General features: G+C 52.8%; 4 protein-coding genes across 4 annotated transcripts; 2 read left to right on the top strand and 2 right to left on the bottom strand.

Moving 5' to 3' along the window:
- Positions 1–329: 329 nt before the first annotated feature.
- Positions 330–1,419, bottom strand: BGZ61DRAFT_167147 (uncharacterized protein). Its single transcript, XM_046237542.1, has one exon. The coding sequence runs from the start codon at positions 1,178–1,180 to the stop codon at positions 575–577; it is 606 nt and encodes a 201-aa protein (XP_046108666.1). The 5' UTR covers positions 1,181–1,419; the 3' UTR covers positions 330–574.
- Positions 1,420–2,293: 874 nt separating this feature from the next.
- On the top strand, positions 2,294–5,010 carry BGZ61DRAFT_343859 (class I glutamine amidotransferase-like protein; the record flags this gene model as incomplete). The annotated part of the gene is made up of 17 exons (XM_046239638.1): positions 2,294–2,338; positions 2,404–2,442; positions 2,500–2,681; positions 2,732–2,760; positions 2,815–2,943; positions 3,009–3,122; positions 3,179–3,342; positions 3,398–3,494; positions 3,560–3,715; positions 3,770–3,800; positions 3,860–3,930; positions 3,984–4,037; positions 4,212–4,255; positions 4,310–4,347; positions 4,418–4,610; positions 4,665–4,701; positions 4,757–5,010. The coding sequence occupies 17 exons, from the start codon at positions 2,294–2,296 to the stop codon at positions 5,008–5,010; spliced, it is 1,677 nt and encodes a 558-aa protein (XP_046108667.1).
- Positions 5,011–6,156: 1,146 nt separating this feature from the next.
- On the bottom strand, positions 6,157–8,944 carry BGZ61DRAFT_343826 (uncharacterized protein; the record flags this gene model as incomplete). Its single annotated transcript, XM_046239631.1, has 5 exons — positions 6,157–6,868; positions 6,921–8,118; positions 8,172–8,351; positions 8,404–8,722; positions 8,783–8,944. 5 exons carry the CDS (start codon positions 8,942–8,944, stop codon positions 6,157–6,159), a joined length of 2,571 nt encoding a protein of 856 aa, XP_046108668.1.
- A 1,899-nt stretch (positions 8,945–10,843) lies between these two features.
- Positions 10,844–14,173, top strand: BGZ61DRAFT_344614 (putative zinc metalloprotease; the record flags this gene model as incomplete). Its single annotated transcript, XM_046239716.1, has 3 exons — positions 10,844–11,601; positions 11,663–13,877; positions 13,988–14,173. The coding sequence occupies 3 exons, from the start codon at positions 10,844–10,846 to the stop codon at positions 14,171–14,173; spliced, it is 3,159 nt and encodes a 1,052-aa protein (XP_046108669.1).
- Between the last annotated feature and the right edge of the window lie 193 nt (positions 14,174–14,366).

A 14,366-nucleotide genomic window follows, 5' to 3' on the forward strand; every position in this document is an offset into this window, starting at 1 on the left:
GGTTCCGCAGAAAGGAATAGCCTGCTCGTTGTCGATAGGTAGTTGATTGAGCTCTCTGTTGCAGGGTGCTAAGAACTGCCTGCATTTGGCGCAGCAACCGAACGTTCTCTGTCTGTTCTCTCTTGATCGATCCAGAAATATCGCAAAGGTCAACTTGAAGTTCATGCGCTGAGAGTCCAGAAGCGGTGCTCAGCCAGTGGTGGTCAGCGTTGGTAGCCTGATCCTCGGAGTACTACTGCGAGTTGGGCATCTCGAAACGAGATTCGTCATTTTCAAGAGCGGCGTATGTCTGTCCCGGAGTAGGTGGGTCGCGTATATTGTATGGACTACTAAGTTCTCGCTGGATTGCGCGAAGCCACAGCGAACTGACATGGGATTCTGCTCCTTCGCCTCGGCGAGATGCCTGGACGGTCGACTGCGAGAAGAAAATGCTGACGCTCTCAAGGGCTACAAGTCCGCAGTTCCAATTCCACTGCTGCTGCGGAAGTAGCATGATCGTCAAAGTCATGTGCCGACCCTCGATTCCGCTCACGAGGCTCAAAGCTTGCGCAGCTCTCTCGTCTCTGCCCTCCACCTAGGAGTCAAAGTACGTCAGCGAGCCGCTATCCATCTGTGCTACAGAGATAGCCCAGTGACTACCAAAGTGGAGAACGATAACGGTAGTGAGAGAAGTGAGCAGCTTGGTGGAAGCGTCCCACTGAGATGGGCCTAACGTGGTGACCAATGGAGTTGCGATGATGCGTACATCCCTGTGCTGCCCGATAGCAAGACTCAATCCAGCGATAAGCGATAATTCGTTGAGATATTCTTCCTTCCGGATGAATCCGTCAAGGTTGAAGAGTCCAGTGAGATATTGGCCGACCGCCATCCCCCCAACAAAAGGTCCTGATGGTTGGATGTGTGGAAAATACTTGGCGCGAATCGTCTCCCAGTCGTCCTGACCATTTCCCTTCCCAAACAGGGATGAGCGGATATACGCTGGCCGAATATTTCGAATGTTGAGGTACTCCTCAGTCTCGGGATGCTCGCGAGAGAACCAGTAATCGAAATTGTCCAGCTCGTCGAATCTTAGGTTAGCCTCGAGAAGGGCCACGTGCGCTTGGTCTGTCATCGGTGTGGATGCCTTCTTGCCGATATCGTGGTGTGAAGGAAATTCCTTATCATTCGATTCCGGACCCATAGCCTCATGATTATGAATGTCATAGATTAGTTGCCAAATCCAGCCATTTTCAATATCGCTCCTGAAAGCTTGCGCCCTCCAAGTGCAACTGGTAAGCGTCCGACCATTGACCAATTTTCCGGATTTATCTCCGCATAGTAGTAGGCGAGAAATTTTGGGGCTTGGAGTAAGGCGTCGGTGTTCTCGGGCAGGCTCTATGATGCTGAAACCACTCTGTTTGGCGGAATGTCGAAGATACACCAGCAGCTCATCAAAAGTTGAAGCCGCTTGTGAGTCTCCATGAGGCAGAGGAATACCTCACTCTGGCGGGTTGGGGATCCGCACCCGGCGTCTACCAGTCATGCTGGTGAGGAGAGGGTGGGTTTGTCGGCCACATCGAAGGACACAAGATGCTGGCGGTGGAAGAGGCTGGAAAGAGCTAGGACGATGACCGAATCGGTCAGAAAGGTGAAATGAGGGCACACAGTTGACGCCGAAAGATGAGATGGGAAGGCTGGTGCGACTTGGCAGTTGTCGTTTGGAGATGCAGTATTGTTGTCGAGAAGATGTCGATAGACGGTGATAGGGAGTGCAGGGCAGGATTAATTATTGCAGTGCCAGTACCTGCACAATACACCCTGACCTGTACTGGTATTGGCGAATTGCAGTGGTGTTAGAAGACGAATCGAGGTAAATACCCACCACGCAGGTGTCGTTGGAATGACTCTAGTGGAATCACGGGGACGAATGAGACCTGTGCGTTTAACATCACGTGATTTTACAGAGCTGGCTGTGCGAATAACGTCACGTGAGGACTTTCCAGCAGGTCAAACGGGATAAGTCGGTATGTAGCTCCGACAGTCGAGTCCACTAACAGACTCATATGCCGAATTTTTTTTTTTGGAGATCCATTGTTGAGGTACCCTAATAGTGGGTGGGGCTGTATTCATGTGGGTACCTAGATGAGTCAGCCACTAAAGAAAGGCTGGGCTGGAACAGAATTTTCTTTAAGCACTAAAATACTCATCGCTCGCTTGATTTGTGCAATGCTTGCAGGGTCCCTTGTTCTTCTCCCGCTATAACCAGATTCACGATTGTCGCGCCTTGGATATTTGGCTGGAAATCTTCTACACAATGAGCGACACACTTGAAGCGGCGCCGCCGCACGATACCTTCGACGTAAGGACGAAGCATTCTCAACTCTCCATCTAAGACCCTCTGAACTGACCATTACTGTCGTCAAGACCGTGCTCGTCTTGGATCTAGGATCCCAGACCAGTCATGTTCGTTCTGCCCAGCTACTCCTGCTATGCGGGTAACAAGAACTAACAAAACCAAAGCTCATCTTGAGACGGCTGAGATCTCTTGGAGTGTACTCTGAGATGTTACCCTGCACCCAAAAGCTCAAAGATCTGGCTTGGAAACCCGTTGGGATTATTCTCAGCGGAGGCCCGTCAAGCGTGTATTCCCCCGACGCCCCGAGCGTGGATCCGCTGGTGTTCGAGCTCGGCGTTCCAGTGTTGTACGTTGTACGCCAAAAGCATGATGAAAAGCTCGCTAATATCTACGAAGAGGGGTTTGTTTTGGCAATCAACTGATTGGTATATCTCGCCCTTAGGTGTGTCCGGATGATCATTGACTAACGGTTGTCTCAGCATGGCGAGTAAACCCACGCAATGTAGCGCCCGGCGTGAACCGTGAGTACGGGGAAACCTCGATGGCCATCCACAAGATTGGCAGCCATGCCGATCGGCTTTTCGCGGGATTGGGAGACTCTTTGAACGGTTCGTTATGCCAATGGTGTTCGTCTGGCTTGGCTTGATGCGTATCTGACGTTCTTTGACTATAGTTGTAATGAGTCACTTTGACAAGGTCGTTCATCTACCCGACGGCTTCAAGACCATTGCCACCACTAAGAACAGCGAGTTTGCTGGCATTGCTCACGAGTCTCTGCCTATCTTCGGTATGGACATCTTCTCGAAGCTCACGCTAAAGTTTGCTCATAAGTTTGACTGATAGGCATCCAATTCCACCCTGAGATCTCGCACACAGAGCGGGGGACTGACATTATCGCCAACTTCGCTCTCAAGATCTGTGGTGCCCGAGCGGACTGGAAAATGGACAACTTCTCAGAGAGGGAAATCGTTCGGATTCGGAAACTTGTCGGCGACAAGGCACAGGTTGTATGTGTTTCTATCTTGGCCAGCGACACATGTCAGCTTGCTCATTAATTCGCAGATTGGCGCCGTTTCTGGGGGAGTCGACAGCACTGTAGCCGCCAAGCTGCTGACAGAAGCTATTGGAGACCGCTTCCATGCGATTTTGGTGGACACTGGTGAGATGGCGTCGCTCGACAAGATATCCACCCGCTTACTAGTAATGTTCTAATATGTCTGTTAGGTCTGATGCGTCTGAATGAATGCGAGCAGGTTAAAGAAACCTTAGATAAGCATCTGGGGATTAACCTCACCGTGGTGGACGGATCCAAGCTTTTCTTCGACCGTCTTGCAGGGATCACGGAGCCTGAAGCCAAGAGGAAGATTATCGGAGAGACTTGTGAGGCAACCCCCTGGAAGCTGGCTAGCCTATCATATTGACCTCAGATAATAGTCATTGACCTCTTTGAAATCGAGGCACTCCGGTAAGCCTACGCTCGTCACCTTTCGAACCGTGGAAGAGTTTACCTAACCCTATATTCAGTATAGAGAAAGAAGCAGAGAACACAACGCGTGCCGGAAAGGTTGAATGGTTCCTTCAGGGAACACTGTATGGTCAGTTGTTCACTTTGCTCACCAAGGATCGAAAATCCATTAACCCCGTCTAGCGGATATTGTGGAAAGCTTGAGTTTCAAGGGAGCCGCCAGTTCGACAATCAAATGTAAGTCTCTCTGTTATACTCCTCGTTGCCCCCTTTGTTGCGGCGAAAATGCGAAACCGTTTGCGCCTCAACCATAAAGGCAAACCCCTCGCAACACCTCGCGCCACACGAGTTACTCTTCCCAACTTCCCATCCGCCTCGTGAATGTTGTTGCAGAAACTAAGGCTCGTATAGCTCATCATAATGCCGGAGGACTTCCTGCTCGCATGCAAAACGGCGTAAGTTGCACTCACTATTTGGCATTTTGAGGGAAAGATACTGATAATCAACAGGACGCACATCTGAAGCTCCTTGAGCCGCTTCGAGAGCTGTACGTTATCGGTCTTGCATGAATCTAATAGGAGGATAATTACTTGTCGCGGTCGCTAAAGATAACATAGTTTTAAAGACGAAGTGCGGGAGTTCGGACGGCAACTGAAGATCCACGAGGAGCTCATTGGGAGACACCCCTTCCCGGGCCCGGGTTTGGGTATCAGGATTATCGGCGAAGTCACCCGCGAGCGAGTCGAAATTGTGCGCAAGGCGGATCACATCTTCATGTCTATGATCCGAGAGGCCGGGATTTATGACGAGGTTCGACGCGACCACCTGTCATCTGAGAGAAAGTTTGCTAAAGAGATTTTTCAGGTCACCCAAGCCTACGCCGCACTTGACACAAACAGAGGTACCCCCTTTCTTCCATTTTACGAGTTTGTAGCGATGTCTGACTTTTGCCACAGCCGTTGGTGTACAGGGCGATGCCAGGGTCTATGGCTACATTTGCATTCTGCGAGCCGTAACCAGCTTGGATATGATGAGTGCCGAGCCATACGAATTCAAGTGGAGTCTCATCAAGGCCATTAGCAGGCGGATTGTGAACGAAGTAGACGGCATCGCGAGGGTGGTATACGACACCACGTCAAAGCCTCCAGGTGAGAGCCTCCTTTATGCTTCTCTTCTTTCGCATGCTTGTGATATTGACAGAGGCCGATAGGTACGATTGAGTTGGAGTGATTTTCACCGATCGGGTTCAGAGAATAATTTCCAGGCTGTCCTTCTGGCGTGGACCTTATCTGGCGCAGACGGATAGTTGAGATTTGCGGAATAGAGGGATATTTTTCTTTGGCACGGATTTGCGAAATAGGAGGTTACATGACTTGACTCGACTCCCTAGCGACTTTGCAACGATCGCCATATCGCCATCTGCCTAGTTCGGCTCGGAATGCCTGAAGTGATCCCGGTGCCAGCTCAGCCGATTCCACATTGACTTGTCGCCATGAGTGTCTGGTCTGTTCTCAGCCCGGAGGCCAAGTCAATCCAGGGGGTCGCTACACCTGCCGACTCTAGGTCTGGAGAAATGAGACTACAAGGGTGACTAAATGCAAGGTCCTTTCTGCTGGTTTCGGGGAATCCGAAAGCTGCTCCTATGGCAGCGGCACAGGCATTCCAGGAAGTTACTGCAACTTTCCATCCACTGCCACGATGATACGGTGGAGGAGGCACAGACTATACGGTGAAATCTGTGCAAGGGTGTGGCTGGATGCCTCAACTCAGGGTCGGCGCAGGATCGGCGCAGGCTAAAAGCAGCGAGGCAACGTACTGTGACGTTTGAGAGTTGGCCGCAGTGCATGGTGTCGTATGGTGTCGTTCGTACTCTGTCGGTCGTTCTAGTGCCCGGTTGCTTGCGCGCGTAGCAACGCTACAAACTTTTGGAGGGGATGCGCCGACCGGAAACTGTATGCATGTTCATTGGAAGGGTGACGCTGCATTGTTTGTGCTTCGATGTCAGACTGCGTGGAGCGTGGTGCTGTTCGAGTTTGCGTCGTCATCGTCGATGGCTGGCCCTTACTGGCTGTTCAGTATCTCGCGCTTGCTCCAGATCTTGGCCATGATTAGCAAGGTGCTCTTGAGGGAGTGAAGAACCTAGAGTAAGAGGGTGGGATTCGCCATTACCGTAATCATCCGGCCCAACCCACCAGCGAACATACTCACTTCTAACAGAAGATATTTAAGATTGTTATCATCTATTATTCCCAGCTGTATCTAACTGGTAGTATCCAATACTACCTTACACACTAACAACACAACCCCAGAGCTGGTCATACGTAAGGCAAGATCCCACATTTTATTTCACTTTGAATCAACCAGCCAGAGGCGCTGGTTTGGCTTGAATCTCGCGGATCGTCTCCCTCGTTCGCGCATTTGCCTCAAAGCTGGCCTCAATCAGGTCGATGACCTCCCTGGCAGCAAAGTGCAGACTTAGCTCGCTCTCGAACCACATGTAACGGACTTCGTTCAGGTTACTCTGCAGCACTTCGCTGAGATATTTCAGCCGTAGCCAACTGGGGGCAAACTGTGCTGTCTCGGGATGAGAGTCCTTGCCGCCACTACCTGGGAAGAGGTCATCAAGCTCGGTAGCCGTGGTTATGAGCTTGGCGATGTTGTAGGCCTCGTCCTGGCCGATGGAGGGCATCTCTAAGACGTCGGTAATGAGTTTTGTGGCGAGTGTATCTGCGAGGGAGCCAATGGCCTGGGTCCAAACAGAGCGGGCGAGGATTGGCTCCCAGGTGGCAGCCATGGTACGGATGCGCGCGGTTCCCGACTCGATACATGACTCGGTCTCGTCTTGTTGCATTACACTTTGTGAGCCGCCGAGGAGATCACGCAGAATTGTCTTCTGAATGTTCATCTCGTTGGCATAACTGCGATTCGCGAAGTTCTGAAGGCTCTTGATGTCATTATCAAGACGGAGCATGTTCCGGGCTCGTGGAGTAAGGTCTTCACGCTTCTTCCAGCCGTCAGAGAACTCGGTGAGATTTTCTGCCAGGTACATGGCATCGTTGTATAGGAACCTGTATCATAGTTAGTGCTGTATCTCCTGTGATGCTTCTAGAGCATACTTACATATTGCCGCCATCGCTGAATGAATAATAGTAGGGAGAGATGGCCCGGAACAGAGCCAGAGCGAAGGTGGGTAAACTGAAGAGACCCGGTGCTGTGGCCGCAACGGATGTATGCTCGTTGTCCTCTCTAGTGAGCTTGGCGCCGTCCTCTAGGATGGCCGAGATGAGTTCGAGCACAGGATCGGGCATGGAGGATATGTTGTACGTCTCCCGGAGGACGAGCTCTCTGGTCTGCTCCTGTGCCTTGGTTGGCTTGCTTCTAGGGGCCACCGGCTCTGGTTCTGCTTCTTGAGCCGTCTCATCATCGCCCCATCCCCAAGCTGCGGCACTGTCGTCTTCATCGTCGTCCTTTTCATCATCTTTCTTCTCCACTTTTTCCGCCTCTTTCTTGCCCTCCGAGGACTCCTCGGTATTGTCCTCATCGCCCCAGCCCCAGGCATCTGCACCGTCATCTTCGTCGGTCTTCGAGGCACCAGGGGCCTTGGTTTCGGGGTTGGCTGAATCATCAGCCTGGTCTTTGTCCTCATCCCATGATTCGCCCCACGCGTCACCCCAATCATTGGATTCGGCAGTGGCCGCTGCCCCCGAAGTTTTGCTGAGTTCCTTGCCCTCTGAAATGGACACCATCTGCTTCTCGATCTTTTCGACTTCTTTTGGATTGCCAATCCCGCCCAGGAGTCTGGACCGGACCGTATCAAGAGTCGTTTCCCGGCATTTCCCGAGCCAGATCGAGGGGGCGTTATCCACCCAGTTCTTCAGCTCGTCGAAGCCAATGAACCCATCCCTCTCCAGAGCTTCGCAGAATTCCCGTGCCCTCTCAATCGTTGCCTGGAAATTCCCCATCTCCTTCAACGCCGAAGGGACAACCGAGTCGAGCCATCCTCCAATGAGTCTTGGGATGACATCAGCCATCATGAATTTGCCGAGTGAAGGCAGCAGATCCGAGGGGAGGTGTTTAGCAAGAAAGGCGAAAATGATTTCAAGGTCGGATAGCAGAGCTTCGACTGTGTGGTCAGCCTGCCCCGACAACTGCAAGACGTCATCCTGTACTTGTACTTTGGGGAGAGCATCGCTTCCGCTATCCATACGAGGAGACACAATTGCGCCGTCCAGGTTCCGCCACAGTTGCTCCATCCGTTCATCAACTTCCTTATACGCCTTTAGACCAACAACAGCATCGGCGAGATTCATCTGTTCACCTGTAAAAGTTAGAACGGAAGCGAGAAAGTTACGGCTTAGAGTAGGTGTTTACCCTCGATGTCATTGTAGACGGCAATCTGCCGGGAGTCAATATTGACATGGACTAAAGCCTTCCAAACATGATCGAACACTTCGTGAACGGCAGACTTGAGCTCGAAGCTCCGTATATTGAGCAACTTCATGACCCGGCATGTTTTGCTGACCCCGACTTCATCGATGGCGATCCATGATTCTTTGCGACGGTTAGTCGTGGTACGAGGATGGGTGAGAACGGCTGGACATACTTTCAAGTAGATGCAATGAATCGAGGATGCGGCGCTCATCTTTTGCGACCTCAACCTCTGCAAGCAGCCCGTTGACCTTTTGAATCCTTCGCAAGACACTGTGGAGCTGCTGGCTGTACTGGACCTCTCGATTTAAGAACTGGGCCTTCTCCTCAGCATCGTCGATGGATTCGCCTGAGACGTCTGGAGCCTCGGACTGCCGCACAATATCATTGGCAATAGTCCTTGAGCGAATGATGTCTTCTTGCAGGGTCTTGTGGTTTCTGGCCCATGAGCTAGCGTCTTCTTTTGTCTCTTCGTCGAGGGTGGTGAGCTCGGTCTACCGGAGTTGTGAGTATTTTGGATTGTCAGGGAGCTTCCCCGAATGGAGCCAAGGTACCTCGAGGGCTTTTTTGGCCTCAGCTAGGGCCTGGATCGCTGGTTGTAGGTTGATTTCGGAGACGGGAGGCAGGTGGGAGATGTCCTCGGGAAAGCGGCCCTCGAGGGAGAAGGCGACGAGGGCGTCGCTGAGTTGCTGCGACGACTCTGTGGCTGCGGCCATAGTGGGAGGATGAGGAGGGAGCAAGAGCCAAGGATAGCGAAGACTCGAGTGGAGGGTTGGTGATTTTGTATTGGAGGAGAGCTGCCGTCGTTTCTGAGATGGTGGGATGGGTGTATCCCGTCACGTCACTGAAAGGTGTCGTTGCTGGAGGAGTATCGTCCGTCGTTCGTGGGGGTGGTAGCTATTGTCGCAGCCGTGGCTATTGGGGGACCTCATTCGCATCCGTCGAGCCACATCCGGCGCAAAGTTGGTGTCTTTGTGGTTGTGCTCGTTGTGTTTCTGTCGCAAAGGCTGTGGTGGCGGCGTGCGGGTCACAAGCTGTCAACTTTCTAGACTCCCATCTGGAGCTTCCAGCAAGGACCGTGGGGGGGCCGCAAAAGGTACGTACCTCGGTACTGTGGGCGTGGTCCAGGCTGAGGGCCTATCAGGGCTCGGGCCAATGGGGAGCCAAGAGAAGACAATTGGAAACTGCGCTTAGCGGCTGAGCAGCCAATCGGAGCACGGGCCACCTGCAGCTGGCATTGTTCCGGAAGGCATGGCGCATGCTTGCTATTGTCCTCAACTCCGCGACTGCCCCGCTAGTCCCCCGCCGGTGTGATTGTCACTGGGCTTGCGGCGTTGAGTGCGGTGTTGAGGGCGCTGTGCGCTGTGAGCGCTGAGCTCCTTCCCCAAGCGTAGGTCGGATAGCCCGTGAGTGATGCAGGGAGGAGCGATATCTTTGTGTGCTTATAAACAGTCATCATCCTTCTTCCTCCCTTGCTTCCCCGAGGTTGCAATCTCAGCTCATCACCTCCCAAATCCCATCTCCTCGACCTCCTGCTCAGCTTGTTTATCGAGCCCTGAGAGATCAAAGCGAGTGGCTGCCTTTGTGAGCATCGAGCGACGCACTGCGACCAACCGACCTCTTTTGGTACAACAGGAACGAAAAGTACCGACCTTGGCGCTAGTACTGCTGCTGATTCTGCCTCTGCCTGCGTTTTGGCCGGGCTGTACGCTGGCTGTAGGTGCCTGAGAGACCAGTACTACCTCCCACGCAGTCCATTGCGGGGTATTTTTTTTTTTTTGTTTGGCTCGTTCTCGGTGATTGGCGCCTTCCATCACTCTCACGCATCCACGCCCAGAAAACAGGTGAGTGAGGCTGTCAATTTCCTGCTGACTGCATTTGCGCGCCCTCCTGTTGCCTAGCAGCAAGCGATGCCTGGCCATGGTTCGATTTCCTCTTCTCTCATCCTTCGCTTCCTTCTCTGTCGTGCGATTTCGCGAGTTTGTGCTCCCTGGCAATGTGTGTGTTTCCGCGTTGAGAGAATATACACTACCCCGCCTTCACGAGCTTTTGTTTTTGTTTTCGACCCTGCACTCTTTCACAGGAGCCGCAGGATTGGGAGCGAGAGTGGCATCTCCTGGTTGATTGGAGACTCAATTCAAATTCCCTCTCTTCAACTGCCATGTCCTTCTCCTCTCGCAACTCTTTCCAAGGGGTTCTCGCAGTGGTAGTTGCCCTGCTGAGCATCCTGGCCTATCTTATCGTCCTCAAGGAAGGGATTGGTTTGCAGTCACTGCCAGTTCCCAGTCTCGAGTTAGTTGCTTCTTACAAGGGTTTCTCGAATAGCACATAGCACCTGCTCTCTCCTGATTTTGTTTTTCCTTTCAACCATGGTCTATTTAATTGCTTTCTGATTTTCCCGTCGATTTCACTGCTAAATATGTATTGCGCCCATGGAGTTCGTTCTCGGCGTTGTATCAGTCCAAGGGCTCGGACCGCGCCCAACCAGTTCACCATCTTTGACTACTCTTCAACATCTTCTGCTTCTCTTCTGTTTGTTTAGTTTGGCCTCATAGGGTGACGCTGATGACTCTTCTAGCTCTCTGTGGAAATTGAGCGGCTTCAGGGAATTCATCATGCCTTCCGAAACTCCCAAGTCGCGGTTTCGCAAGATCCAGAGCTTCAAGGCCGACTATGCTCCCTGCACCATCTCTCAATATGTCTCCGAACGCAGTGGCTTGCAAGTCGTCATCGCCGATCGCAAGGGGCCCAAGGTCAATGGCTACTTCACCCTAGCCACTGAGATCTTTGACGACTCGGGAGCTCCCCATACTCTTGAGCATCTTGTCTTCATGGGCTCTAAGAGCTACCAGTACAAGGGTCTCCTCGACAAACTCTCCTCCCGTGCCTACTCCGGCACGAATGCCTGGACTGCAACAGATCATACCGCCTACACTCTCGAGACCGCTGGATGGGAGGGTTTTGCCCAAATCCTTCCTGTCTATCTGGAGCACATCATCCTGCCCACCATTACCGATGAGGGAATCGTCACCGAGGTCTGCCACATCGACGGCGAGGGTAATGATGCCGGTGTTGTTTACTCGGAAATGCAAGCTGTTCAATTTCGCAGTCCTGAGATCATGGACCTAAAAGCCCGCCGTCTTCTTTACCCAGAGAACGTCGGCTTCCGATATGAGACTGGCGGCATGACCGAAGCTCTGCGTGTCTTGACCCCCGAGCGTATCCGCCAGTTCCACAAAGACATGTACCAGCCCCGAAACCTTTGCCTGGTCATCGTCGGCGAGACGAACCACGAGAATTTGCTCCAGATTCTCGACGAGTTCGAAGAGTCCATCAAGGATGACATCCCCTCCCTTGATACCCCTTTCCAGAGGTAGGAATTCCCCGAAACGTACTATCCAGGCTTGGACTTGATACTGACCCCAAGTTAACAGACCCTGGATTGACTCTGCTCAGCCTCCTGCTCTCAACGACTCCAAGATCGTCACTGCCGAGTTCCCGGAGGAGGATGAGACGGTTGGCGAAATCCTTGTCGGCTTCTTTGGTCCCAACTGCATTGACACTACCGCATCATCCGCTCTCAACGTTCTCCTCACCTATCTCTGCGGTTCATCCGTCTCTATTCTCGAGAATGTTATGGTCGAGCGTGAGGAACTTGCCAGCTCCGTCAGCTACTGGTGGGACTCTCGCCCCAACTCCGTCATCTGGTTGCAGCCTACTGGTGTCGCCACTGAGAAGCTTGAGTTTGTTGAAAAGCGTCTCTTTGAGCTGTTGAAGGAGGTCGCGTCGAACCCTATGGATATGGAATACATGAGGGAGTGCATCCGCCGCGAGAGACGTCAGGTCAAGTACCACGCTGAGACTTCCGAGTCGTTCTACGCCACCAACATCATCACCGACTATCTCTTTGGAGAACGTGATGGATCAACGCTCAAGGATCTGCAGAATCTAAACGAGTACGATGACTTGGAGAAGTGGGAAGACAAGGACTGGCGCGACTTCCTCCGTAAGTGGATGGCGGATGCTCACCATATCTCAGTCCTTGGCAAGCCCTCCCTCGAGATGGCCTCTAAGATGAAGAAGGATGAGGAGGCTCGCATTGCCAAACGCAAGGAAGAGCTCGGACCCGAAGGCCTTGCTAAACTCGGAAAGCACCTTGAGGAGGCGAAGAAGAAGAATGATGCCCCTATTCCCGCCTCGCTCATCGATCAATGGCCTGTTCCTGGTACAGACTCGATTCACTTCATCGAGTCCGATACTGCTCGTGCTGGACGCGCTCGAGCTGTCGGCTTGGGTGTTGGATCCGCGCAAAAGTTCATTGATGCCGCGCCTAATGGAAAGCTGCCCCTCTTCCTCCAGTTCGAGGACGTACCGACCAACTTTGTTCACATTACCATCCACATCGGTACTTCTCAAATTCCGGACGAGTTCAAACCCCTGATGCCAATCTTCAGTGACAACTTCTTCAACACGCACATCATGCGTGATGGCAAACAGGTCGGCTTCGAGCAGGTCGTCATGGAGCTCGAGCGGGATACCATCAGCTACTCGCTCAGCTCCGCCCGATCTCTGGGCGATGCTGACGGCATGATGATTCAGTTCCAGGTTGAACCAGAGAAGTACGGCGCCGCTGTGGAATGGATCCGCACCATGATGTTTGACTCTATCTTCGACCCGCAGCGCCTCAAGGCTGGCGTCACCAAGGCTTTGGCTGACATTCCCGAGGGCAAGCGTGATGGCCGCGGCATGGCTGGCGAGGTTGACGCAGCGTTCCACATGGAGAGGTCGACTCTTGCTGTCGCCAAGCGTGTTCTTGTTCGAGCTGTGTATCTCAAGCGCCTCAAGAAGCTGTTGGAGAAGGAGCCTGAGAAGGTCGTGTCCTGGTTCAACACCGTCCGAAAGTCGCTTTTCACTTTCCAGAACATGCGCTTCCTCGTCACTGCAAACTTGGCTACTCTACCCGACCCTCTTACCACTTGGGATACCTTGTCCAAGTCGTTGACCGCCGAGGAGGACATGGTCGAGATCCCCAAGCCCGTGAGCCTTCTCAACGCCGAGGGCCGCAATCCTGGATCTGTTGGTGCCGTCATTATTCCCATGACCACCCTCGACAGCTCCTACTCTGTCTCATCGGCTAAGGGCCTGGAATCCTTTTCCGACCCCCAGATGGCCGCCCTCATGGTCGCCATTGGCTATCTTGAGGCCCCTGAGGGTCCCCTCTGGAACGCTGTCCGTGGTGCTGGCTACGCCTACGGCTCCTACTTCGCGCGCGACATTAACTCGGGCCTTCTCTCGTACCGAGTATACCGCTCTCCTGACGCCTTTAAGGCTATTGCAGCTTCCAGTGACGCCATCCGAAAGGTTGCCGAGGGAGAGGTGGACATTGACCGACACCTGTTGGAGGGTACCATCAGCCAGATTGTCGTCATGTTCGCCGACGAGCAGTCGACGATGCCCAGCGCCGCACAGCAGAACTTTGTCCAGGGCGTCGTCCGCGGCCTGCCCAAGAACTGGGACAAGGAGGTGCTGCGCCGCGTGCGCGCCGTGACTATCGATGAGATGCGCGCCGCTATGCGCGACATTATCCTGCCATGTTTCGAGCCGGGCAAGAGCAATATCATCGTGACTTGCGCAACATTGATGAAAGAGGTATGTGACGTACTCGTGCTCTCACTATCCATAACATTACAAATACACCTGGGAACCGTTTCTTAACGGCAGAAACCTCACTTGTGTACATGGTAACTAACTGTTCTCAGGGCATGGAGACTGCTTTCAAGGGTATGGGCTACAAGGTTCAGACACACGAGCTCAGCTACTTCCACGACGACTATGGCCTGAAGCCTGATGGCAACGAGGAAGAAGAAGAAGAAGAGGACGAGGACGAGGACGAGCTGGATGGATCCGAGGGATCCTATGATTCAGATGACTCCGAAGAGGACTAGATGAGTTGATTCACTAACTAGCATTGACCTCTGGCTAGACGACAGAGATGAGGGCTAGGTCCTAGAGGCGAACCGGGCAATCCGAGCATATCTGGTCCATGATGAACAAACTGGATGAAATTGCCCTGAGTAGTCACTTGAAATTTCGGTAGCAATGCCGATGACCAGTACGAATGAATTGCAAATGACTTGT

The sequence above is a fragment of the Ilyonectria robusta genome (genome assembly GCF_021365365.1).
Source record: "Ilyonectria robusta strain PMI_751 chromosome Unknown BGZ61scaffold_4, whole genome shotgun sequence".
Classification (NCBI taxonomy): domain Eukaryota; kingdom Fungi; phylum Ascomycota; class Sordariomycetes; order Hypocreales; family Nectriaceae; genus Ilyonectria; species Ilyonectria robusta.